This window comes from Triturus cristatus, unplaced genomic scaffold (assembly GCF_964204655.1).
Source record: "Triturus cristatus unplaced genomic scaffold, aTriCri1.1 SCAFFOLD_118, whole genome shotgun sequence".
NCBI classification, from domain to species: Eukaryota; Metazoa; Chordata; class Amphibia; order Caudata; family Salamandridae; genus Triturus; species Triturus cristatus.
This window is the reverse complement of record NW_028187322.1, coordinates 518,159-544,631: the sequence shown is the minus strand read 5'-3', so window position 1 is coordinate 544,631 and position 26,473 is coordinate 518,159. Positions and strand designations below refer to the sequence as shown.

Sequence of the window (26,473 nt, the reverse complement as noted above, 5' to 3'; positions counted from 1 at the left end):
CACAACCACACACACACAAACACAACCACACACAACCATAACCATACACTCAACCACACACACACAATCACACACACAACCACACATACAACCACACACACAACCACACACACATCCACATCCACACACACAACCACACACACACAACCACACACACACAACCACACATCCACACAACCACACACACAACCAAACACACAACCACACACACACACACACCACACACACAACCACACATACAACCACACACAAACACACACACACAACCACACACACACAGAACCACACACACACACTACCACATACACAACCACACACACAATGACACACACAACCACACACCCACAACCACACCCACAACCACACCCACTCAGAACCACAACCACACACACAACCACACACAAACAACCACACACACAACCACACACACAACCACACACAACCACACACACAACCTAACACATAACCACATCCAACCACACCCAAAACCACACACACACACACACACAACCACACAACCACAACCAACCACACACACAACCACACACACACCCACACCAACACAACCACACACACACAACCACACCCACAGCCACACACACAACCCTACACACAACTACAACCATACACACAACCACACACACAACCACACACAACCACGCTCACACAAACACAGATACGACACACATACCCAGAACCACACACACAACCACATACACAACCACACCCATACAACCACACACACACACAACCCCAACCACACACAACCACACACACAACCATACACACAACCGTACACACACAACCACACACAACTGCACACACAACCACACCCACACACAACCACACACACACACACACAACCACATATCCACCCATACAACTGCACCCACAATCACACCCCCAACTGCACTCATACCCACAGACACAACCACACACACACAACCACACACACAACCACACACACACCCACACACACACACACACAACCCCACACACAACCACACACACACAACCACACACACACAACCACACACACAACCACACACACACAACCACAAATACACACATACCAACACACACAACCACACACACACAACACACACAACCACAAACACAACCACACACACCCACAACCACACACAACCCTCAACCACACACACAGAATCACACACACACCCACACATACAACCACACACACAACCACACACACAACCACACACACACAACCAAACACACACAACCACACATCAACACAACCACACACAACCAAACACACAACCACACACACATCCACACACACATAACCACACACACAACCACACACACACAACCACACACATAACCACACACACACAACAGCACACACAACCACACAAACATCCACCCACACACCCACAATCACACCCTCAACCACACTCACACACACAACCACACACACAACAACACCCACACAACCACACACACACACACACACAACCACACACACCACACACACAACCCCACACACTGACACACACACACACACACACACACACACACTGACACACACACAACGCACCTCTGTATAAAGTTACGTACCACAAAAACTTCGAGTCAGAACTCCTTCCTTAAGTTGCACACACAAACGTGGGCGATCAGTGCCCCCAAATCTTTTGCAGTTAGGTCTGCCACATAAAAAAAATCTTGGACTGTCGGGGCTCATTCATAAGCTTGGACTGTCAGGGCTCATTCATAAGCTTGGACTGTCAGGGCTCATTCATGGACTGTCGGGGCTCATTCATAAGCTTGCACTGTCGGGGCTCATTCATAAGCTTGCACTGCCGGGGCTCATTCATGGACTGTCGGGGCTCATTCATAAGCTTGCACTGTCGGGGCTCATTCATAAGCTTGCACTACCGGGGCTCATTCATGGACTGTCGGGGCTCATTCATAAGCTTGCACTGTCGGGGCTCATTCATAAGCTTGCACTGCCGGGGCTCATTCATGGACTGTCGGGGCTCATTCATAAGCTTGCACTGTCGGGGCTCATTCATAAGCTTGCACTGCCGGGGCTCATTCATAAGCTTGGACTGTCAGGGCTCATTCATGGACTGTCGGGGCTCATTCATAAGCTTGCTCTGTCGGGGCTCATTCATAAGCTTGCACTGCCGGGGCTCATTCAGGGACTGTCGGAGCTCATTCATAAGCTTGCACTGTCGGGGCTCATTCATAAGCTTGCACTGCCGGGGCTCATTCATGGACTGTTGGGGCTCATTCATAAGCTTGAACTGTCGGGGCTCATTCATGGACTGTCGGGGCTCATTCATAAGCTTGCACTGTCGGGGCTCATTCATAAGCTTGGACTGTCAGGGCTCATTCATGGACTGTCGGGGCTCATTCATAAGCTTGCTCTGTCGGGGCTCATTCATAAGCTTGCACTGCCGGGGCTCATTCATGGACTGTCGGAGCTCATTCATAAGCTTGCACTGTCGGGGCTCATTCATAAGCTTGCACTGCCGGGGCTCATTCATGGACTGTTGGGGCTCATTCATAAGCTTGAACTGTCGGGGCTCATTCATGGACTGTCGGGGCTCATTCATAAGCTTGCACTGTCGGGGCTCATTCATAAGCTTGGACTGGCAGGGCTCATTCATGGACTGTCGGGGCTCATTCATAAGCTTGCACTGTCGGGGCTCATTCATAAGCTTGCACTGCCGGGGCTCATTCATGGACTGTCGGGGCTCATTCATAAGCTTGCACTGTCGGGGCTCATTCATAAGCTTGCACTGCCGGGGCTCATTCATGGACTGTTGGGGCTCATTCATAAGCTTGAACTGTCGGGGCTCATTCATGGACTGTCGGGGCTCATTCATAAGCTTGCACTGTGGGGGCTCATTCATAAGCTTGCACTGTGGGGGCTCATTCATAAGCTTGCACTGTGGGGGCTCATTCATAAGCTTGCACTGTGGGAGCTCATTCATAAGCTTGCCCTGTTGGGGGCTCATTCATGAGCTTGGACTGTCAGGGCTCATGCATGAGCTTGGACTGTCGGCGCTCAGGCATTAACTTGTACTGTTTGCGCTCATATACCATCTTCTACAGCCTCTATAGCATTTCCTTACAGCCCACAATCATACTTTAGACCCAACAAACCTCGATCCTACAACACACTTCACAGATAACATCCCTACATAACTCGGGCCAAAAGCTAGTTCTTTCCCACACAATGCACAAAAACTCAAGAACCAAGTCTCTTAACCCACCTCCACAAGCAACACTTTAACACAATCCCAACACAACCATACAACCGGGAAGCCACTATCCCGGCTTTCCCCACCACAGCTGCCAGCAGAGAGCCAGTGTCCCAACAACATTGCCAAAGGGCAGTGCTCCTATTTAATCTGCACGGCCTACTTAAAAATTTAACAATATCTCGACTGGGATTGGTTGGTACCTGAACCGAAGTTTCCCACCAGCTCGGCTCGCTTTCTCGTACACCACACGCTCCTCGTTCAGCTGCTCCTCATGGAACTCCAGCAGATGCCTGGCGGTGTGCAGCGGCTCCACTTCCTGTCTCAGTGCCTCAGACTTCCTGTCGTTCAAACTGGCAGAAAAAAAGAGAGTAAGTCAAGAAAGAGGACAAACACAAGGAGTCCAGCCACAAGCAAACATCAGTAACGAACCACTACTTAAGAGTCACCCCAAGCACTACATAGGAAAAGCCTCCAAGACACTCTAATTCTCAGCCTGCAACTCTTCTCATATGATACAGGCAAATGGGCTATTAATAGAGCAGAATGCGACGGCGCCTCCCAAAATCACGCAAAATTTATCAGTTACAAAAATCAAAGTGGTGCTACAAGCAAAGGGAAAGCCCTCAACCCTTAACAAGGGACTAAAAAGACCCACTATAGATACTCTTATGGGTCGTGGAAAATATCCACACACAGGATTGCAGAGTTACACGACATTCTTGTGTTGACTAAGTACGTCTTTGGTGGCCATACTCGGCTTAACCAGCCCGTGGGGCTCGACGCCATTGGACCGTCTTGTCCTGGTTTGGAGTGAATTGGACTCCCAATACAAATATACGCTCTTGAATACTCACCAGTTTGATTTACGAAGTATTTTGATGAATCACTGGCAATTTTTCGTATTGAAAAAATTAACATTTTATGCCGTCAAGCCCTGAAGAAGTCTTGGGTGTTGACCTTGACGAAACACATGCCGGCTGGGCATAGTGACCAACAATAAACTAATGAATAAGAACAATCTGGAGTGTGCCATACGTTTTACCTTATGTTGGAAGTTGGAGTGTCATGAACATTTTTTCACTCTGATGTTGATATAACTGGACAGTACTATACGTCTTTATTCAAGCATGTGTGTGCACAGGCACATAAGAGTAACTCTTCTCATATGTTCTGTCTCACACACAGCAGCTCTGTATCAGGACTGTCTCTGGCCTCCACGTGGTAGCCCCGAGTGGTGCAGCCATGGTGGCAGGGCTCAGTACCCTTTGCCCGAATAGACAGCAGAGTACCCAAGGGCAGTGGATATGATGCTGGTGTCAGGGCTGGGTGGTAGGAGAAGGACAGGGCACAATATGTTAGGACTTACGAAGGCACAAACATGAGGAGAATAATCTCAATTCATGGACACAGCACACTACAGATTCTAAGCCAAGACTGTGCCCAGCACTGCGCTCTTGCTGATAAGAGCTCAGACACGCAGGGATCCGTCTTTAGTGCAACAGGAATCCAGGAATTCTTGTAATCGTCTGTGATTAGAACTGGCCTATGAGTTAAGACCCCCCTCCTAGATCTTCTGCTACTAAAAGTGTACATCAATTTCATGTACGGACATTAAAAATTACTTGGGTTGTAGGTTTGATTTAAAAAACATTAAATCAAAATCTTTCATAATTCCATAGCACATTGGGTGTGAAGTCAGAGTGTTGGTTTGATCCTTTTAGTTCCCATCAAGTCGCTTGCTCACATAACACTGATCCAATCAGAGTGTATTCTCCGTGTTAACCCTGACTGCCCCTTGTGAACCTGCCCAATTACATGTTCCTTTTCTAACTGCAGTTCATTACAAACATGCTTCTCTTCTGGAACTTTGATTGTAGGTGCATTACCGGTTATTAAAGATGATGGGGCTTGCAAGGTCCACTAAGAATTGTGTTGCCCCAACACTGCAAAAGACGCCCTCCGCTAGGAGGTAAGTCTGGGTGAAATCCTTATACCATCCTCTCCCTCGGGGAGGATGGCTACAGATGCTGGCTAGGGAGAATGATCATAGGCCAACCTCACATTGAGTAACATCAGTTCTTAAGGGAGGTTTAGTTTAGTAAGTTACACTTATAAAAACCGCTGAGCTCTCGAGGGCACTGTAGGAGAGTAGGGTCTGCTATCCTATGGTCACCCCAAATTTTTGCTTTTTGCTTCACTGGTTTTTGACATATTGAGGCTGTGGGCCTGCCAATCAGACCCCCAGCCTGCTGTTCTCTCTACTAAATTAAAACTAGGCACCCTAGGTGCATAACCAATTGAAAGTGGATCACCCTGTCAGCCCCTGTACCAGTGTACACTAGGTACCCAGGGCATTGGTGTACCCAAGGCCTGCCAGGGGCTGAAGCATGTATTATGCCACCCCAGGCTTGGCCTAACAATTTGACACCACTGGCTGATCACTCAGCTGGGGTAAGTTGGTGTAATCACCTCTTACTTAGGTGTAGTATACCTATACCTAACCTTAAATGGGACACATGTTAACCTATAAGTCACTCCTATGGCAGGCCTTAACAATCCTGAAGGCAGAGTGCTTGGTTCCATGTGAGATGGTGCTCTGGCATGAGCTGAGCCTGTCTGCAGTGGTCGGAACAACTTCCTTCTACTGTTTCCAGATATCGTCATACCATATACTCTTAAGTGCATTATGAACCTCGCGGTTAAATGCTATCTTTGGTTTGGCTTTATCAAAACATGTCGAGTAAGGTGTCATACGAATTGGAATACTAACCCCTCGCCAATTCTGGCGACGGGGTTAGCATTCCACCCTTCTAGAGGGACACGACATGTACAGTACCTGAAACCCGGGTAAAATCAGACATAGCCTCAGCTCCACAAAATGGATGCTGCCACCACAGACACAAGTCTGCCCTCCTGCTGCTGGGAGTCCTTCCAGCTTGGGAGGTGTGGACAAAGGGTTTCCTGCCAGGGGAGGTGCATGCACCACCCCAGACAGGATTTTGTGTATTGGTCAGGTAGGGCTTGAAAGAAACCAGACATGCCTGTGGCTCACAAGGAGCCTCGGTGCATATGCCAGTTCAAACCGGTCCTGGGGCACACCAGTCCCGGGCCTGGGGCGAGCTGGACAAAGGATTGGGGGTGTAACCACCCCCCTTCCTGGTCTCACCCATAGGGAGGGACCTAGCAGGTAGTCCGGCCCCTAGAATCCGCTTAAAGGTAGGAGCTGTGTCCTAAGACTTCAGACATCCTGGAATCAACTTGAAACTAAGAAGAAGACGGGAACTTCGACATTCTGCTGCACAGAAGACTGAAGGAAATCTCCCCTGTGGTCAGGGAGTGACCACCTTGCTAACGCAAGCACCATCCAGCGAATCAACGTCTGCTTTGCCGCCGCCTCCCGCCGGAGCCCGAGCCCAGAGACTGACAAGACCTGGACCTCCAGACCTCTCACCGCCCGATCCACAGTCCCTGAAAAGAGGAGACCCGTGGAGGCACCGAGACACGTGGAGCCAGCCATCTTGAAACGACCACGACAAGCTGACAAGTGCAACAACCGAGGCTCCCTCCAAGTTGTGCTTTGGGATCTGAGAAGCCCAACCCTCGAGCAGCATCTGCACCAAAGGTGAGCCCTCCAGCATCTCCACGATCTGCGTGGGGCCCTTCTGCATTTTGCCACTCAACGCGCCTAACCGGTTGCTGGCCCGCTGGCTAGTGGCCATCTTGGCGACGAACTTCACAAAATACACCACTGGTCTGGTTGCTCCAGACTGGCCCTTGCTCCCCTCCAAAGGAGCAGTCCCTCTGACCTTGCTGGTCAGAACCATCAGCTTATTTCATCTCCTACAACAATTGCTTTTGCCAAGGCTTGTTTGCTTCGATCAAGTCGCCGACAGTGAGAACCTGCGTGGGACAGCTCGTGAACCGACTCCTGGACATCGTCGACCTCCAGGGACCACGTGGCTGCAGAGACAAGCTACACCTTTCTTCCTGTTTGCACCCGACATTGCCTGGTACCCACCTGCTGCCACGCCGGTCACTGGCTAGTGACTGTGAACACTGTCCCCTCTGCTTACAGGTCTTCAACATCTCCGATCCACTCTTGGATCCACCGCATCTCTCCCGGACCGACCGCCTGCAGCATCTTTGTCTTCAGGCTCCACGGAACAGATAGAAGAAACCCGATGCACTTCGAGGCCTATGCACCCGCTTCCTGTGGGTGAGGTAAAGCTGGCACTCCTGTGCCCAAGTGTAGTATTACATCTCTAGTGCCTGTGTTCCAAATCTTGAGTTCCTAGTCCATCCGGAAGATCCTTTTTGCAGTAACTTTGTACTTTTTACGCACCCATTGAAACCTATGGGAGCACGCGTGTGACTATTTGCTCTGCACACGCCACCCGTGGACCTCCTGGTCACTAACTGAAGTTAGCTCCTTGTAGGCCCAGCGATTCTAGAGGCCCTAGGCCTTTTCCCTTTTCTGTTCGTGGTCCTTATACCACTATTTTAGTATATGGTTCGAGCGGCCACCAGGGCCTATCCATATAAAGTGCAACTTCTGTGTATTCTACTGTAATCTTGTTTGACGATTTGTGCTCCTGTGCTCATAAAGAGACTAGGGGTTACTTTGAGAAATAAATACATATATATTTTGAATATATATCTGTGTGGTGTCCTTTCATTGGTATAAAAGGGGGTTGCATTTGGTAAAACAGCTGGCTTAACACGCTTCACGAGTTTAGCCTCAAAGACTGCTTAGCCTACGCTACCACTAGGGCAGCTAGTCCGAAAAGGTTGACTTACAACCACACCATAAGGGTTGCTTGGCATGGTACAAGGTGATCACTTTAACTAGTGAGCATCATATACCAGGCCAACTTCTCACATTGGTGAGCAGCGGTTGGATTTGAGCTTGCTGTGTTTTACCATAGTAATCTCTTGGTTACCAATTGAAAGATCACATAGGTACCTGTAGGTACATATAAAACAAGATTAGATATACATAAGTTCTACTGAACTTAGTTGTTGTAGAGCAAAGAGAGTAGCACACCCGGACTACAACTACTAGATAGGTTTAGCAGGTAAACCCAAGTGTAGGTAGATTGCAACACATCCACCCACACTTAAGAGCAATGGCTGGGGCAGAGGGGTCCAATGTACCCATCTCTGTTGAGAGTGACCCCCAGAGGGCACCATCCATCTTTGCTACCCTTAACCAGAATGAGCTCAGGCATTTGGCAACTCTTAGAGTCCTTAAACAGCCCAAGAACCCTACCTCTGCTGAGCTCAGAGAACTCTTGCAAAATGATGAAAATCAGAGAGAGCTCAAGAAAGATTCCCAGTTAGACCCCTTAGGGTCAGGAACAGGAGGCCCCCCTTCTGAAGATGCTACAGTAGTACCCCTCTCCAATAGCCATCCCTTAGATGAGAACCATACTACAGAGGAGGAAAGTGGGGAGGATACAGAAAGTAGTGATGATAAAGGGAGAACTAGCCCAGTGCCAAGTGTTATACTTGGCCCAGCTAAACTAAGGCTATTGGGGACTGACAATGGGATCATCCCATTGGATCTCCCCAGTGGACTTAACCAGCGGCTTGGGAGGCAAAGGAATCGCTCAGGTGACTCTAATGCTTCTCATGCCTCTAGAGGCTCTCAAGGTCACTCCAGGAAAAGGATGACCACCCCTCAGAGGAGGGAACATGAGGCCAGAATGCAGGAAGCCCAGCTGAGGATCAGGAAGCAGGAGCTAGAAGTAGCCCTGATGGAAGAAAAACTGAGTAAGGCTAGGCAACCTAGAGAGAGTGGGTCTATACCCACTGGTGGCAGCATTGTCCCTAAGGACAAAGATAGGGTCTTTGATAATAGGAACCTGTCTAAGGTTGTGCCCCCCTACAAAAGTGGGGATGACATCCACAAATGGATAACTGCTCTTGAGAGAGCCTGCAAAGTACAGCAGGTTCCTGAAGATCAGTGGGCAGCAATCCTCTGGCTCTCCTTTGAAGGAAGAGGCAGAGACAGACTCCTCACTGTTAGAGAAGAGGATGTCAGAAATTACAGAGTCCTGAAGAGTGTCCTAGTTGATGGGTTAGGCTTAACCACTGAACAGTACAGGTTAATGTTCAGAGACACCCAAAAGACACAGACTCAGGACTGGTCTGAATATGTTGAATGTGCCACTAAGGCTTTGGAGGGTTGGTTGCTGGGAAGTAAGGTATCTGATTTTACAGGATTGTATAATTTGATGATGAGAGAACAGATTTTAAATAACTGTCAAAACCAGCAACTGCATCAACACTTGGTTGACTCGGATCTGACCTCTCCCCAAGAATTGGGAAAGAAGGCAGACAAATGGGTCAGAACCAGGGTTAAGCAAAAGAACCAGAACCAGGGCCAAGGGGGTGATCAGAAGAAAACAGACCAAAAGGGTGGAGATCAGAAATCTAAAGACCAGAAGTCTTCAACAGGGCCCCAAACTACTGCTAAGGAGGGTGGGTCCCAACAACAATCCAAGGGAAAGAAGAAAGAAGGTCAAAAGAAACCCTGGTGCAATCATTGCAAGAATACAACTCACTGGACTAGTGATTGTAAGAAGGGTGGAGCCCCCAACACTGTTGCCCCTAAGGCACCTGCTCCCAGTACTACTGTTAGCAGTGTTGGTCCCCAGACAAAGGGTGTAGTGGGAATCACTATGGGAACTGAAGGAGATTCTGACTTAGACAGAACCCTGACACAGGCAGTCTTGATCTGTGATGGGGACATTGATTTGTCCCTGACTGTGAGCCCCAGTAACCTGGGCAAGTACAGACAGACTCCTTTAATTAATGAAAAAGTGGCTCAAGCCTACAGGGACACATGTGCCAGTGTCACTATGGTGACACCAGGCTTTGTGGACCCTGGACAGTACATACCAGGTGAGAATTACCTGGTGACCAATGCCAGCAATGCCACTACTTCACATAGTGTGGCAGTTGTTAACTTCTCATGGGGAGGGGTAACTGGCCTCAAAAGGGTTGTGGTTAGTGCAGACCTCCCAGTAGAATGTTTGTTGGGCAATGACCTAGAGAGTTCTCCATGGTCAGAAGTGGAGTACAGGACTCATGCAGAGATGTTAGGTATATCATCACATGTCCTTGCTGTGACCAGGTCACAGGCCAAAAAGTGCCTCACTGAACCTCAGGTCTTGGATCCTGGAACAATGGACCAAGCACCTACCAAGAAGAAGAACAGGAGGGTCAAGGCTGTGCCTTCCCCCCTGCCTCAGAGTGATGATCAGCCTTCACAGGAAGCTGATCTAGAGGACCCTGAAGGAACTGTCCCTGAAGAGCTTGAACCTGATCAGGTTGAGTTTCTGGGGACAGGGGGACCTTCAAGGGCTGACTTGAGGCAGGCTCAGTTATCCTGTCCCTCTCTTGAACCCCTCAGACAGCTGGCTGCTGCTGAGGCTGCTGGGAATGCTCAAGGTACCCATAAAGTTTATTGGGATGAAGGGCTCCTTTATTCAGAGGCTAGAGACCCCAAGCCTGGTGCTACCAGGAGGTTGGTTATACCTCTGCAATTTAGGGGCTTCCTTCTTACCTTGGCCCATGATATTCCTTTAGCAGGACACTTAGGCCAGAACAAGACTTGGGACAGGCTTGTCCCTCACTTTCACTGGCCTCATATGAATGAAGATACAAAGGAGTTTTGTCGCTCCTGTGTGACCTGCCAAGCCAGTGGCAAATCAGGTGGCACAACAAAGGCCCCCCTAATACCACTACCTGTGGTGGGGGTCCCCTTTGAAAGAGTGGGAATAGATATAGTGGGTCCCATGGATCCTCCCTCTGCATCTGGGCACAGATTTATACTGGTGGTAGTGGATCATGCCACCAGGTATCCAGAGGCAATTCCCCTTAGGACCACTACAGCACCTGTTGTGGCCAGGGCCCTGCTGGGAGTATTCTCCAGAGTGGGGTTTCCTAAGGAGGTAGTTTCTGACAGAGGTACCAACTTCATGTCAGGATACTTGACAGCTATGTGGAAGGAATGTGGTGTCAACTACAAGTTCACCACCCCTTATCACCCACAATGCAATGGGCTTGTTGAGAGATTCAACAAGACCCTAAAGGGTATGATCAAAGGATTACCTGAAAAGCTCAGGCGAAGATGGGACATCCTTCTACCCTGCCTTCTGTTTGCTTACAGAGAGGTCCCACAAAAAGGAGTTGGCTACAGCCCCTTTGAATTGTTGTTTGGGCACCCTGTAAGAGGCCCACTGTGTTTAGTGAAGGAAGGATGGGAGTTACCTCTCAAAAAGCCTAAGCAAGACATAGTGGACTATGTACTTGGTCTCCGCTCCAGGATGGCTGAGTATATGGAGAAGGCATCCAAAAACCTTGAGGCAAGCCAGGCCTTACAGAAAGCTTGGCATGACCAAAAGGCTGTCTTGGTTGAGTTTCAGCCAGGACAGAAGGTATGGGTGTTGGAGCCAGTGGCCCCAGCAGCACTCCAAGACAAGTGGTCTGGACCCCATACAATCCTGGAAAAGATGGGAGAGGTCACCTACTTGGTAGACGTAGGAACTCCCAGGAGTCCCCACAGGGTACTCCATGTTAACAGGCTTAAAGCATATGTTGACAGGGCAGACATGGGCTTGCTCATGGCTACAGATGAGGGACAGGAGGAAGAGAGTGACCCTCTCCCAGACCTGTTGTCTCAGAACCCTGAAGATGGCTCAGTTGAAGGAGTGACCCTTGGAGGCAACCTCACTGCCCATCAGAAGACTGAATGTAGACAGGTTCTACAATCATTTTCACATATGTTTTCCTTGATACCTAGTCAAACTGACTGGTGTACCCATGTGGTGGACACTGGTGACAGTCTGCCTGTAAAGAACAAGCTTTACAGAGCACGTCAAGGACTGTATAAAGGCTGAGGTACATAAAATGCTGGAATTAGGTGTCATTGAACCCTCAGAGAGCCCCTGGGCTAGCCCAGTGGTTCTGGTCCCCAAACCTCACACCAAAGATGGCAAGAGAGAGCTGAGGTTCTGTGTGGACTACAGGGGTCTCAATGCTGTCACCAGGACAGATGCACACCCTATTCCAAGGGCAGATGAGCTCATAGACAAACTAGCTTCTGCTAATTTTTTGAGCACATTTGACTTAACAGCTGGCTATTGGCAAATCAGATTAGCTGAGGAGTCTAAGGCCAAAACAGCATTCTCAACCCCAGGTGGGCACTACCAGTTTGTGGTGATGCCCTTTGGTCTGAATAATGCACCTGCCACCTTCCAAAGGCTGGTGAACCAAGTCCTTACTGGGTTGGATGACTTTTGCGCAGCATATCTTGATGACATTGCTGTCTTTAGCTCCACCTGGGAGGATCACCTGATCCACCTGAAGAAGGCTCTTGAGGCTCTGCAAAGGGCAGGCCTCACTATCAAGGCTACTAAGTGCCAGATAGGGCAGAGTCAGGTTGTATATTTGGGCCACCTTGTAGGTGGAGGCCAAGTTCAACCACTGGAGAGTAAGATACAATCCATCAAGGACTGGTCTCCTCCAACCACCCAGACTCAAGTTCGAGCTTTCTTGGGCTTGACTGGGTACTACAGGAAGTTTGTTAAGAACTATGGGTCCATTGTGACTCCTCTTAATGATCTGACATCCAAGAAGATGCCCAAAAAGGTTCAGTGGACAGTAAGCTGTCAAAAGGCATTTGATGACCTGAAGGAGGCCATGTGCTCTGCACCTATCCTGAAAAGTCCTGACTACTCCAAAGAGTTTATTGTCCAAACAGATGCTTCTGAGTTGGGTGTGGGAGCTGTGCTGTCACAACTTAATGTAGATGGTCAAGACCAACCCATTGCTTTTATTAGCAGAAGGTTGACCCCCAGAGAGAAGAATTGGTCAGCTATTGAGAGGGAGGCCTTTGCTGTGGTGTGGGCCCTGAAGAAGCTGAGGCCATACTTGTTTGGCACTCACTTCAAGATTCAGACCGACCATAAGCCCCTCTTGTGGCTAAATCAGATGAAGGGTGAAAACCCCAAACTGCTTAGGTGGTCCATTTCCCTACAGGGGATGGACTTTACAGTGGAGCACCGGCCAGGTACTGACCATGGGAATGCAGATGGTCTCTCCAGGTACTTCCACTTAGGACATGAAGACGAGACTGGTCAAGGCTAGTTTAATGTCCCAGTGTTTGGGGGGGGGGGGGTTGTGTAGGAGAGTAGGGTCTGCTATCCTATGGTCACCCCAAATTTTTGCTTTTTGCTTCACTGGTTTTTGACATATTGAGGCTGTGGGCCTGCCAATCAGACCCCCAGCCTGCTGTTCTCTCTACTAAATTAAAACTAGGCACCCTAGGTGCATAACCAATTGAAAGTGGATCACCCTGTCAGCCCCTGTACCAGTGTACACTAGGTACCCAGGGCATTGGTGTACCCAAGGCCTGCCAGGGGCGGGCTGAAGCATGTATTATGCCACCCCAGGCTTGGCCTAACAATTTGACACCACTGGCTGATCACTCAGCTGGGGTAAGTTGGTGTAATCACCTCTTACTTAGGTGTAGTATACCTATACCTAACCTTAAATAGGACACATGTTAACCTATAAGTCACTCCTATGGCAGGCCTTAACAATCCTGAAGGCAGAGTGCTTGGTTCCATGTGAGATGGTGCTCTGGCATGAGCTGAGCCTATCTGCAGTGGTCGGAACAACTTCCTTCTACTGTTTCCAGATATCGTCATACCATATACTCTTAAGTGCATTATGAACCTCGCGGTTAAATGCTATCTTTGGTTTGGCTCTATCAAAACATGTCGAGTAAGGTGTCATACGAATTGGAATACTAACCCCTCGCCAATTCTGGCGACGGGGTTAGCATTCCACCCTTCTAGAGGGACACGACATGTACAGTACCTGAAACCCGGGTAAAATCAGACATAGCCTCAGCTGCACAAAATGGATGCTGCCACCACAGACACAAGTCTGCCCTCCTGCTGCTGGGAGTCCTTCCAGCTTGGGAGGTGTGGACAAAGGGTTTCCTGCCAGGGGAGGTGCATGCACCACCCCAGACAGGATTTTGTGTATTGGTTAGGTAGGGCTTGAAAGAAACCAGACATGCCTGTGGCTCACAAGGAGCCTCGGTGCATATGCCAGTTCAAACCGGTCCTGGGGCACACCAGTCCCGGGCCTGGGGCGAGCTGGACAAAGGATTGGGGGTGTAACCACCCCCCTTCCTGGTCCCACCCATAGGGAGGGACCTAGCAGGTAGTCCGGCCCCTAGAATCCGCTTAAAGGTAGGAGCTGTGTCCTAAGACTTCAGACATCCTGGAATCAACTTGAAACTAAGAAGAAGACGGGAACTTCGACATTCTGCTGCACAGAAGACTGAAGGAAATCTCCCCTGTGGTCAGGGAGTGACCACCTTGCTAACGCAAGCACCATCCAGTGAATCAACGTCTGCTTTGCCGCCGCCTCCCGCCGGAGCCCGAGCCCAGAGACTGACAAGACCTGGACCTCCAGACCTCTCACCGCCCGATCCACAGTCCCTGAAAAGAGGAGACCCGTGGAGGCACCAAGACAGGTGGAGCCAGCCATCTTGAAACGACCACGACAAGCTGACAAGTGCAACAACCGAGGCTCCCTCCAAGTTGTGCTTTGGGATCTGAGAAGCCCAACCCTCGAGCAGCATCTGCACCAAAGGTGAGCCCTCCAGCATCTCCACGATCTGCGTGGGGCCCTTCTGCATTTTGCCACTCAACGCGCCTAACCGGTTGCTGGCCCGCTGGCTAGTGGCCATCTTGGCGACGAACTTCACAAAATACACCACTGGTCTGGTTGCTCCAGACTGGCCCTTGCTCCCCTCCAAAGGAGCAGTCCCTCTGACCTTGCTGGTCAGAACCATCAGCTTATTTCATCTCCTACAACAATTGCTTTTGCCAAGGCTTGTTTGCTTTGATCAAGTCGCCGATACCGCCGACAGCGAGAGCCTGCGTAGGACAGCTCGTGAACCGACTCCTGGACGTCGTCGACCTCCAGGGACCACGTGGCTGCAGAGACAAGCTACACCTTTCTTCCTGTTTGCACCCGACATTGCCTGGTACCCACCTGGTGCCACGCCGGTCACTGGCTAATGACTGTGAACACTGTCCCCTCTGCTTACAGGTCTTCAACATCTCCGATCCACTCTTGGATCCACCGCATCTCTCCCGGACCGACCGCCTGCAGCATCTTTGTCTTCAGGCTCCACGGAACAGATAGAAGAAACCCGACGCACTTCGAGGCCTATGCACCCGCTTCCTGTGGGTGAGGTAAAGCTGGCACTCTTGTGCCCAAGTGTAGTATTATATCTCTAGTGCCTGTGTTCCAAATCTTGAGTTCCTAGTCCATCCGGAAGATCCTTTTTGCAGTAACTTTGTACTTTTTACGCACCCATTGAAACCTATGGGAGCACGCGTGTGACTATTTGCTCTGCACACGCCACCCGTGGACCTCCTGGTCACTAACTGAAGTTAGCTCCTTGTAGGCCCAGCGATTCTAGAGGCCCTAGGCCTTTTCCCTTTTCTGTTCGTGGTACTTATACCACTATTTTAGTATATGGTTCGAGCGGCCACCAGGGCCTATCCATATAAAGTGCAACTTCTGTGTATTCTACTGTAATCTTGTTTGACGATTTGTGCTCCTGTGCTCATAAAGAGACTAGGGGTTACTTTGAGAAATAAATACATATATATTTTGAATATATATCTGTGTGGTGTCCTTTCATTGGTATAAAAGGGGGTTGCATTTGGTAAAACAGCTGGCTTAACACGCTTCACGAGTTTAGCCTCAAAGACTGCTTAGCCTACACTACCACTAGGGCAGCTAGTCCGAAAAGGTTGACTTACAACCACACCATAAGGGTTGCTTGGCATGGTACAAGGTGATCACTTTAACTAGTGAGCATCATATACCAGGCCAACTTCTCACAGGCACACTAAAGGTTGGCACGGAGTACAGCTCCGAAAGTATGGTCTGAGTACTCTGTCTAGTTTGCCTAGTTCTAAAGTAAACATCTGGTTACCATATCCCGGTCTGGAGGCAGCACTGCAACCAGTCCTGCATGTATCCATAAATAATCCACATTTGTAAAGCGCGAACAATCACTCGTAAGGGTCTTTAGGTGCTGGGGGCCGTCGGGAAGATTAAGCAAGCTATTGCCCAGAGTCACATGGTGCTGGGCTAATCTGCCGCCGGTGCCGGGGATCGAACGTTGATCCCCAGATTCCGGAGTCAGTCGTCCTGGATATTGTGCCCAGTACTTACTGGATCATCTGCAGTATGGTGTCCAGTTTTCAAGGTATGTTATGGGTTCATGCCCGGTTCTGGAGGTATAATGTGGAATATGGTGTCCAGTTCTGGGTGTACCATTAGGAGTATAGGTTCAATTCTGAAGGCAACACCTGGAACATTATGTGCAAATCTGGGTGTATCCTGTGGTATAATGTGTAGATTTCTAGGAGCAACATATGGTATCTTCTGGTACTGATTTCTGCTGTTTAAGCATCATGTGTGGTACTGTGTCCAGTTCTGGAGGCTCTGATGCCTGTGCCTGCAGATCTCTGACCCTCCAGGCAGATGTTATTGCCACTAGGAAGGCAGTGTTTGTGGTAAGGAGCCTGAGAGGGCAGTAGTATAGTGGCTCGAAGGAAGCACACAAAAAATGTGAGAACTATGCTGAGGTCCCACAGTGGCATAAAGAAAGGATCTGGTGGAAACCTGTTGAAGACCTTTGTGAGACATATTTACAATAGGGGATTTGAAAAGGGATGACTGATCTGGCAGGCAAATAACCATTGAGTGTGCCCCAAACAGAGCCCTGATTGGCTACGGTAAGAATAAACAGAAGAACCAGGGAAAAGGGTGCAGATAGCGGGTCAACTTGTTTATCTGAACACTAGGCTATGAGCTTGCTCCAACGGTAGGTATATACCGTCTTTGTGGAGGACCGCCTGGCTGTCAAGATAACATTGCAGACTTCGGGCAGACTGTCACCACTCAATCTCCATGCTTGAAGGTGGAGCATTTTCAGGTACGGGTGGAGGACCCTGCCTTATTGCTGTGGCAGAAGATCCTACTGAGGAGGCAGCCTGATAAGACGACTCATGCGCATGCTCAACAGCTTCGCCATGCTCAACAGCTTGGGCTATCACTTTTCAGCCTTATACCAACCACAAGAAAGACTTGGGCCCAGTCGTTCCTGATATTCTGGCAGGTATTGGCGGAAAGGAGTACAAGAGGTCTGAACTCCACTGAAGACGAAAGCATCTCCGAGCAAGAGTCGCCTTGGAAACTCCAGTGCACAAAACTGCTGACACAGTGCATTCTCGACAGAAGCAACCCGATCCAAACAAGGCGCTCTCTATTTTTGGACGAGTCCTTGACCCACCTCCAGATGAAGAACCCATTTGTAATCCGCTAAGCATCGACGGCCGAGTTCGCCCACCCTGGCGTTCAGAGAGCCCGCCAGGTGTTGAACCACCAGGGATATGTCCTGTTATTCCAGCCACGTCTAGAGGCATAATGCCTCTTGACAAAGGGTCCATGACCCCACCCTGTCCCGTTTGTTGTAATATCACATGGCAGTGGTGTTGTCAGTGAATACCTGTACCAGCTTCCTCCTGACTGAAAGAAGAAAGGCCTTCAGTGTCAGCCGGATCGTTCAGAGCTCCAACAGTTTAATGTGGAGCCCGGATTCCACCGGAAAACCAGAATCCGCTGATCTCCACCTCTCCCAGATGGCCGCCCAGCTCAGAAGCGATGCATCTGTCACCACAGTCAGCTCTGGTCAGGAAGGGAGAGGGGTCCCCTTGCGTTAGTCACCACGGGAGAGATTTCCTTGAAGCTGTGCCCACTGGAACTCCAAGTCCCACTACCCAACCCTCATATGCCAACGGGCATATGTCACAAGAAGGATGCAGGAGGCCATGAGACCCAACATCCTTACGAGTCAGTCTCAACGAAATTCAAGATAGAAGCCAAAACATTGGTATGAGAGCCTGAATATCATGGACTCGCAGCCCGGAAGGATAGGCCAGAAACTGCACTGTGTCCAGAGCACTGTGTCCAGAGCAGCTCTGATAAAAGGGAGCGTCAGAGGAGTCAGGTGCGATTTCAGCATGTTGATAGTGAAAACCAGTGAGTGCAGAAGATTTGCTAGTCTGAAGGTGGGAGATGACCGCTTGGGGCAAGCCCGCCTTCAACAGCCAATTGTCGAGGTAGGGTAAAAGTGGAATTCCTGATCCTTCACAGACGAGCTGTGACCACCGCCATCACTTTCATGAACACCCAAGAGGCGCTGGTGAGGCCGAAGGAGAGCACTGTAAACTAAAAGTGCTCTTGGCCAGCCATGACCTGCAGGTAACATCTGTGGGCAGACGAGTCAAGGATGTAAAAATATGCGTCCTGTAAGTCCAGCGATACTATCCAATCTCCTGGGACTATGGCAGACAGGACTTGCGCAAGCGTGAGCATTTTGAATTTCAGGTGCGGGTCTAGAATAGGATGAAGGCTTCAGTCCAGAAAGTAGCGGAAATAGCAAGCACAACCTACTTCTGATGCAGGCACCTTCTCTAAAGCTCCCTTGGGCAAGAGAGCTAACACTTCCTGATGGAGCAAGGAGAGGTGGTACTCCATTAGCTTGTTGTAAGTAGGTGGCAAGAGTGAGGGTTTGGTCACAAAGGGGAAGGAGTAGCCCATTTGGACGAGCTGCAAAACCCAAAGGTCTCATGTCATTCACCACCGGTGGTGCAGGTTATGGCATATCCTGCCCCCCATTGGATGCCCATGACGGTTGGAGGGCATACTAAAGGAGTTTGGAGGCTGCGGGTGCCAGGAAGGGTGTGGGAAGGAAAGGTGGCAGAATGGCTCGACCTCTAGCAGGCTGTCCCACCTGGTCTAAGGGAACCGTGTCCTCGACGAAAAGATTGTGCTGTTTGGTGGCTGGGCTAGCTGGGTGTGTAAAGACGCAGTTGGAAGCCCCTTCCATGGCCATAAAAGGGGCAGAAAGCAGACTGGGGTTAGCGAGGGGCCATGGAAAGGCCCAAGGACCGCTCCATAGCTCTGCTGTCCTCAAAGCTCTCCAACATTGAGCCCACCTTGTTTCCAAACAACCGAGAGCCATCAAAGGGCATATCCATAAGTGAAGCTTGGATATCCCCTGAGAAGCCAATTGTTCTAAGTCATGGGTGGCGTCTAAGTTGTTCTGCCCAGCGAGTCGGTTGTGTCCAGCCATATTGTATTGTGAACTGGGATGAATCCCTCCCTTCAGCAACTGCTTGAGAAAGTATGTCTTGGGCCTCCTCCAAGACAATGGGCAGCACCTAGGCAACCGAGTCCCAGATGGTATGGGAGTATTGGCTCAAGAGGCATGCAGTGTTTACTAACCACAGTGCAGGCTGGTAGAAGAAAACATCCTCTTCCCAAAGGTATCCAGACTTGTGGTAGGGAATGCTCTGGGGTAACTTTGGAGGTGGAGGCCTGGACCACCAAGCTCTCCGGAGTGGGGTGCTGGGTGAGGAAACTGGGGTCTCCTGGGGTGGGGCAATGGCAGAGGGCCATTATCCTATGCACAGGAGCCCCTGTGCAGGGCTTGGACCAGGCCCAGAGAAGGATGTCAGTAAGGGCTTCTTTGAATTGGAGTAATGGTTCGGTGGGGGCAACTCTCGGCTGAAGCACCTCCGTCAAGACATTCGTTTTGACTGCCACAGAGGGTAGCGCAAGGTCTAGGACCTCAGCTGCCCTCCGCACCACCACTGCAAATCAGGCACCCTCCTCCATAGCCATGGCAGGGGGTGAGAGAGACAATGGCAGTGTCTGGGAAGGTATTCAGTCCACTGGCATCCGCCACATCCTCATATTAGTTGTTCTCAGGATCTTCTAACTGGTATCAATAAGGGTCCACAGACCCCACCCAATTCAGGCCTACAGGAAAAACAAGCATTTGCAATGCAATAGGTCTCGCATTTGCGTGAGTTTGAGCTATTAGCATTGTAAATGACAGTGCCTTTTATTTATGTTTTTAAAAAAACAAACTTAGATAAAAAGCATTGTCATTTACAATGCCAATAGCTCAAACTCGTATAAATGCGAGACCTATTGCATTGCAAATGCTTGTTCTATATTATGTACCAGCCATACTTGCAGCTTAATTTTTCTTATGCAACAACCAAGTCAATAGTCGTGACTTTTTGTAGGTTTGATGTTACTTGTGTCATATCTGAATGCAATGACAGAAACAGCAAAATACAGGTCGGGCGGCACACTATGCCAAGCACAGATTTTTGGGCGTAGGGGTTTCTGAGCCACGCCCCTTTGAGAACCGCCCCCCCAGTTTTTTCATCCCACTTAAAGCTCTGACTACAGCTCCTGAATAGTGTACTTCACCTGCATGCTCCGGGGATTGGAAAACGATATAGTATGCTCCGAGTTGTATTGTGAATAAGTTTCAAGTTGACGGTAGTTAAGGATCAATGTAATAATGGGAGATTTAGCGGCGGTGCAGTGCACCACAGCGCGGGGAGAACTGATGGTTCTCTGTGTTGGCTTGGCCATATGATTAAAAGGAGCCCGATGGTGGGAGGAGGTAGGCAGTTGCAAATCAAATTCTGGTTTGACTACAACCGCGCGCGCTGCGCTGTGACCCGGCCCCGCCTACACCACCCTTTCAACCTGCAGTACAGTGGCGGTTTCTGAGCACGGGCGTCGGGGCTCCGCCCCCTTTACTTCCACTGTAAAACAATGCAAACATTATCATTATAATGTTAAATCTTTTGTTTTATTTAAAAAATCACCCTTATAAGTTTATAGAACGAGGGAGGGGCACTGCCTGCTCCACTCGCCTACACCAGCGTTGTTGCTGTGCTCAGCGATAGCAATGCAGGCACGTGACTGGTGACGAGCCTAACACAGCATTTTAATTGCTCCCCTGGGTATGCCGAAAGTCTCATTTTTTGCTGGGCTGACAATCTCTCTGCCCTGAGGCCTGTGAGGTCATCAGCGTGGCAAAGACCTTGCATTCACGCCCAGTCTCCACCCCCTGATGGCGTGGAGGTAAAGTTAGACCCGGGCGTTTTGAATTGAAGCCCGGTATCTCTAAGCCTCCACGTCAATCAGAGAGTGGAGAGAGCGCTGTCACCCCGCCCTTTCCCAACTCGTTACAGGTTGGGAAAGGATGTGGCAGGCGGGAAGGCAATAAATCGAGACTGCGCAGACTCCACTTGAGTGGCATCTGAGGCAGCGAGTGCTTCCACTTATGAGAGTTCGGTCTTCGGTGCCATTTAATCAAATGTGCATGCTGTGTGTGTGTCTGTTCAGACAGACAAATGATTTGCTGCAGTGCCTGCAGCTAGTGGGCTGCTACAGAGACCAGAAGCACTGCAGGTTCCTGTCGTCGTGATGCATGTGAAGGAGTCGGGCCTAAAAGCACTGCAGGACGGTTCCTGTTGTCATTACGCAATGTGAAGGAGTCGGGCCAAAAAGCACTGCAGGACAGTTCCTGTTGTCATGACGCAATGTGAAGGAGTCGGGCCGGAAAGCACTGCAGGACAGTTCCTGTCGTCATGATGCATGTGAAGGAGTTGTGCCGCTACTCAGAAGTTCACCAAGTAAGGACCGCAAAAAGAAATTGACAGCTGCCGGGTCCAGGCCCATCTTGTTAGTTGCAATTGGGCCATCGATTGTACGTGGGGGTGTACTACAGCAGGCTTTGGGAGGTGGTGGGGCACTTAAAATGATGGGAACCCTATAAGCAAGGGCATATTATGGAAAAGTCCATTTGTCAGAAGCACAGCGCCATTTCTGTCGAAATCCGACACTATTTTAAAACATATCTTGTCCTGTTTAAATGAGTTACAATTTCCAATGGTACTAATATAAGCTGGGACTCATGCTGTTAATGAGAAAATTGGGATTTTAAGAGCGCAAAATCACTTTATAGTGTTTGCTTGAAAAAAATGTTTTACAATTTGCTTTTGGGTCAATGTAAATGTGTTTTTGTAAGCGCCTAATGTGAAACTCTGTGGACCAGAGTATTCAGCCAAATGTGCAGTGCAATTATTATGAAAATTGCATCCGCCTTTCAACATGCATGCACCTACTTTTCACTCACTACCCTCAAATTTGTTCATTTCCAATCGCAAATGTCATCATAGCTGCCAAACTCCGAGACTGCTTATGTGTGGCATGTCCATGAGTGCATTTGTGTGTTACATTAAAATGCGTAAAGTGACACTTTACCACAAGTTGAGGAAACTAATTATGCATATGTAATGAGCAAAGTTTCAGAAATGATTCTGAGACACCTTCAGCTATTTTTACTTTTATAGCCAACAGCAAAGTTGCATTCTGGGATTTGTAGTTTTGTTCTTGGAGATTTCTGGAAGACAAAGAAGTAGATTGGGTTGAAACTTGCATCTATGCCAGCCGCCTGGATAAATATGTTTTTTAACTTTAGGTTTAGGCAGGAATGTAGGGGGCAGAAAAACATTGTTTTTTCTGATGTACTCAGTTAATTAGGTGACAACTGCTGGGGGCATGTATAGTCTGACAATCAACCCTTGCTGGTATTGTGCTCAAACTTACAAAGACTCCTTCTGCTGTGCACTTTAGCATTTGCGAATTATTTTTTGTTATTCACTATAAAATTAAGCGTGCATAGTTCCTCTCTCATGGCTTTGTGTTGAGATCCATATTACAAATGCTACTATTTCAGCAGCAGGATGAGAAGTAGATTATGTGCTCTAAAGTCATTTGATAAAGGAGTAAACATTTCTAGGAAAGCTATTCGTTTTTGCTCTTTTTATTTAAAAAAAATTGAGCTGAAAAATGCAGCTTTTTATCCTACTTTTGTTATATACGATTTGCACAGGAAATGGCCACTAACCTCCTCAAAAAATGCCGTGCCAGTCCTACACACACCAAGCCCAGCCCCACCACTCACAAACCTCACCAGCCGCCACTGCTGCAGTACACGTTTGACCAAAACGCCAGTCCAATACTGATCAAAGGATAACATGGTATTGCCAATGAATGCGACATCAGTGAGCAGATTATCTAGTAATATATCGTTCACCCTTCGCTATTCCAAGCGCAACTAGCTAATCCTAACCAGTTTATTTTAAAAAAGAATTCGCGTACTGGTAGTCCTGGATGTAAAAACAAAGCGGAGTACGCAAAAAGATCAATGCACAAAAAAACAATTCGCCCCAGGAGCATGAACTAATCTACTATTTAACTTTATATTATAAACAGGCTGTTTTAACGATCAACACTTTTGTAACATGCCCACTTGTAATTTTCTCTTCATGTAACACTGCTGTTCCTGTTGTGAAGCGCTCTGACACCTTCGGGTAAAGTCCGCGCTATACAACAAGTGATGCTGTGCAGAAAACACTTAAACGTTCTGGGTCATTATGATTTTGACCTGTGAGCAGAGTTTAACCACAGCCATCCGTAGCAAGTATTTAACCAGTTAAGCTATTTTCACAATATTATAACATGATATTAGCATGATACAAGCAGACTTTGCAGGCTGCTACGTAAGCCCAGCTGAACTACCATTAAATAGAGATCTCGTCTGGTTTGGAACGATTACAAAGAAAACCAACACACCTTTACTATTGGCTTTCTCCTTGATCTCAAACTCTTCGGGAGCAGAGTTTTTTTTAATACTGAAAATGTAACCTAAAGTTTGGTGCCTGGGGGCGAGAGGGGGCGAGAGGGGGCGGAGGCAGGCTGCGGGCGGCAGGCACCATTGTTGAGCATGCGCGTGTTAATTTAAATAAATAAAAAGACTACTTTTAGGTGCACAACAAGAAAGGTGCGAGTGCGCAGTATTAAAGTCAAAGCAAAATACTAAAATGTTTAATTGTACTTGTAAAGCGTGGCACCCGGGGGTGGGAGGAGCTGCAGGGCCAGGCGCCATTGTCGAGTGCACGGTGTTATTAATTTAAATAGCGTGCTGGGTTGTTAATTTAAATAAAAAAACAATGTTTGGGTGCCGAGTGCACAACAGAAAGGTGCAAGTGCGGCAGAATAAAGTTAAAGAACGTAGTGAAAGCAAATTAAAACAAGCACTGACGAGGGACATCGAAAGTCAAATGAAAATGCTTTTTTCCTCACCTGTGTTGCGAGAAATGGTGGCAAAAGTAAACAAGCAGGAAGGGGGTGGCAAATGGTGTGCACTTTCGCGGCCGCTTTGATGTCCTCAGTGGCCGCGCGGCTCACTGAGGACATCAAATCAGCCGCGAAAGTGATCAGGCAGTGCTTTTCAGGCTGCCAAATGCTGCTTGCGCCCGGCGCACATGCACTCTATTTGGAGGCCTGAAAAGCACTAGTTTGCACTTCCAGATCCCCCTTTTACAAAAGCTCTCGTGAGAGCAGCGCTAAAGCGCTGGCTCAGGCGAGACCTAAAAACGGCCCGGCCCCTGCCCCAGGGGATTCCTGGGTGCCCGCTACGGCCAGTCCGGCCCTGGGGATATGAAAACAAGTTTAGCAGCAGGAACCATCTATAAAGTGATGTAGGAATTCAAAGAGAAAATGGTGGCGAAATAATAGTACTATAGAACAGAGTATTGCTGTTAGAAATACATTGTCAACTTTTAAATATTTATGTGCACTAAACTTTGTAAAAAACAGTAGTGGATATTTCTAGCATTTTTCCAAAGTGGAGTGACGTAAAAATGCTTTTTTGCTTCCCTAACTTCAGACCTGCAAGCGAGATTAGCTAGCATATTTTTTTTTTAAATTTGGACAGGTGATTGTAATATTATGTTATTAGCAGACATCCATGGCGTGGTCTTATCCAACCTTTTTGCCTTCACCCCTCCTGTTCTGTCAATTAGTTTTTGTTGGAATTAAGACTTTGTGCACTTTGCCACTGCTAACCAGTACAAAACTGTTTGTGTTCACTGAATAAAGAATGCCAAAAGTGTCCTACACCTGATTGGTGCATTTAATTTACTTGTAAGTACCTAGTACATGGTAGTATCTGAGCACAGGGTCTGTAAATTAAATGCTACCAGTGGGCCCGCTGCACTCATTGTGCCACCAATTAAAGTTGCCATTTAAAACATGTCTCAGGCCTACGTTTTGTCGTGTTTTGCTATGCTATGCTATGTTTTGTTATGCTGTGCTATGTTTTGTTTTGTTATGCTATGCTATGGTTTGTTATGCTATGCTTTGCTATGTTATTTTTTGCTATGCTATGTTTTGTTATGCTATGTTTTGTTGTGTTTTGTTATGCTATGCTATGTTTTGTTGTGTTGTGTTGTGTTTTGTTATGCTATGCTATGCTTTGTTTCGTTATGCTTTGCTGTGTTTTGCTGTCTGTTGTTCTGCTATGCTATGTTTTGTTCTGCTATGCTATGTTTTGTTATGCTATGCTATGTTTTGTTATGCTTTGCTATGTTTTGTTTTGCTATGCTATGCTTTGTTCTGCTATGCTATGCTTTGTTCTGCTATGCTATGTTTTGTTATGCTATGCTATGTTTTGTTTTGTTTTGTTATACTATGCTATGTTTTGTTGTGTTTTGTTATGCTATGCTATACTCTGTTTTGTTGTGTTTTGTTATGCTATGCCATGTTTTGTTGTGTTTTGCTATGCTATGTTTTGTTATGCTATGCTATGTTTTGTTGTGTTTTGTTATGTTATGTTGTGTTACGCTATGTCTTCTTATGCTATGCTATGTTTTGCTATGCTAGGTTTTGTTTTGCTATGCTTGGTTTTGTTATGCTATGTTATGCTATGCTATGTTTTGGTGTGTTTTGCTATGCTATGCTTTGTTTTGTTATACTATGCTATGTTTTGTGATGCTATGCTATGTTTTGTCATGTTTTGTTATGCTATGCTATTTTTTGTTGTGTTTTGTTATGCTATGCTATGTTTTGTTATGCTAAGCTATGTTTTGTTTTGCTATGCTATGCTTTGTTATGCTATGATATGCTATGTTTAGTTATGCTATGCTATGTTTTGTTTTGTTATGCTATGTGATGCTATGCTTTGTTTTGTTATGCTATATGTTTTGTTATGCTATGCTATGTTTTGTCGTGTTTTGTTATGCTATGCTATGTTTTGTTATGCTATGCTTTGTTATGCTATGCTTTGCTATGTTTTTTTTGCTATGCTATGTTTTGTTATACTATGTTTTGTTGTGTTTTGTTATGCTACGCTATGTTTTGTCATGCTATACTATGTTTTGTTGTGTTTTGCTATGCTATGCTTTGTG

At 48.0% G+C, this 26,473-nt stretch overlaps 1 protein-coding gene across 1 annotated transcript in view; it reads right to left on the bottom strand.

The window, feature by feature from the left end:
• Nucleotides 1-26,473, bottom strand: part of ATF6B (activating transcription factor 6 beta) — a 292,837-nt gene that overhangs the window by 104,452 nt on the left and 161,912 nt on the right. The window contains exon 8 of the mRNA XM_085640283.1: nucleotides 3,437-3,586. Within this exon, the coding sequence (XP_085496409.1) occupies nucleotides 3,437-3,586 (150 nt within the window). The remainder of the gene's footprint in view (nucleotides 1-3,436; nucleotides 3,587-26,473) is intronic.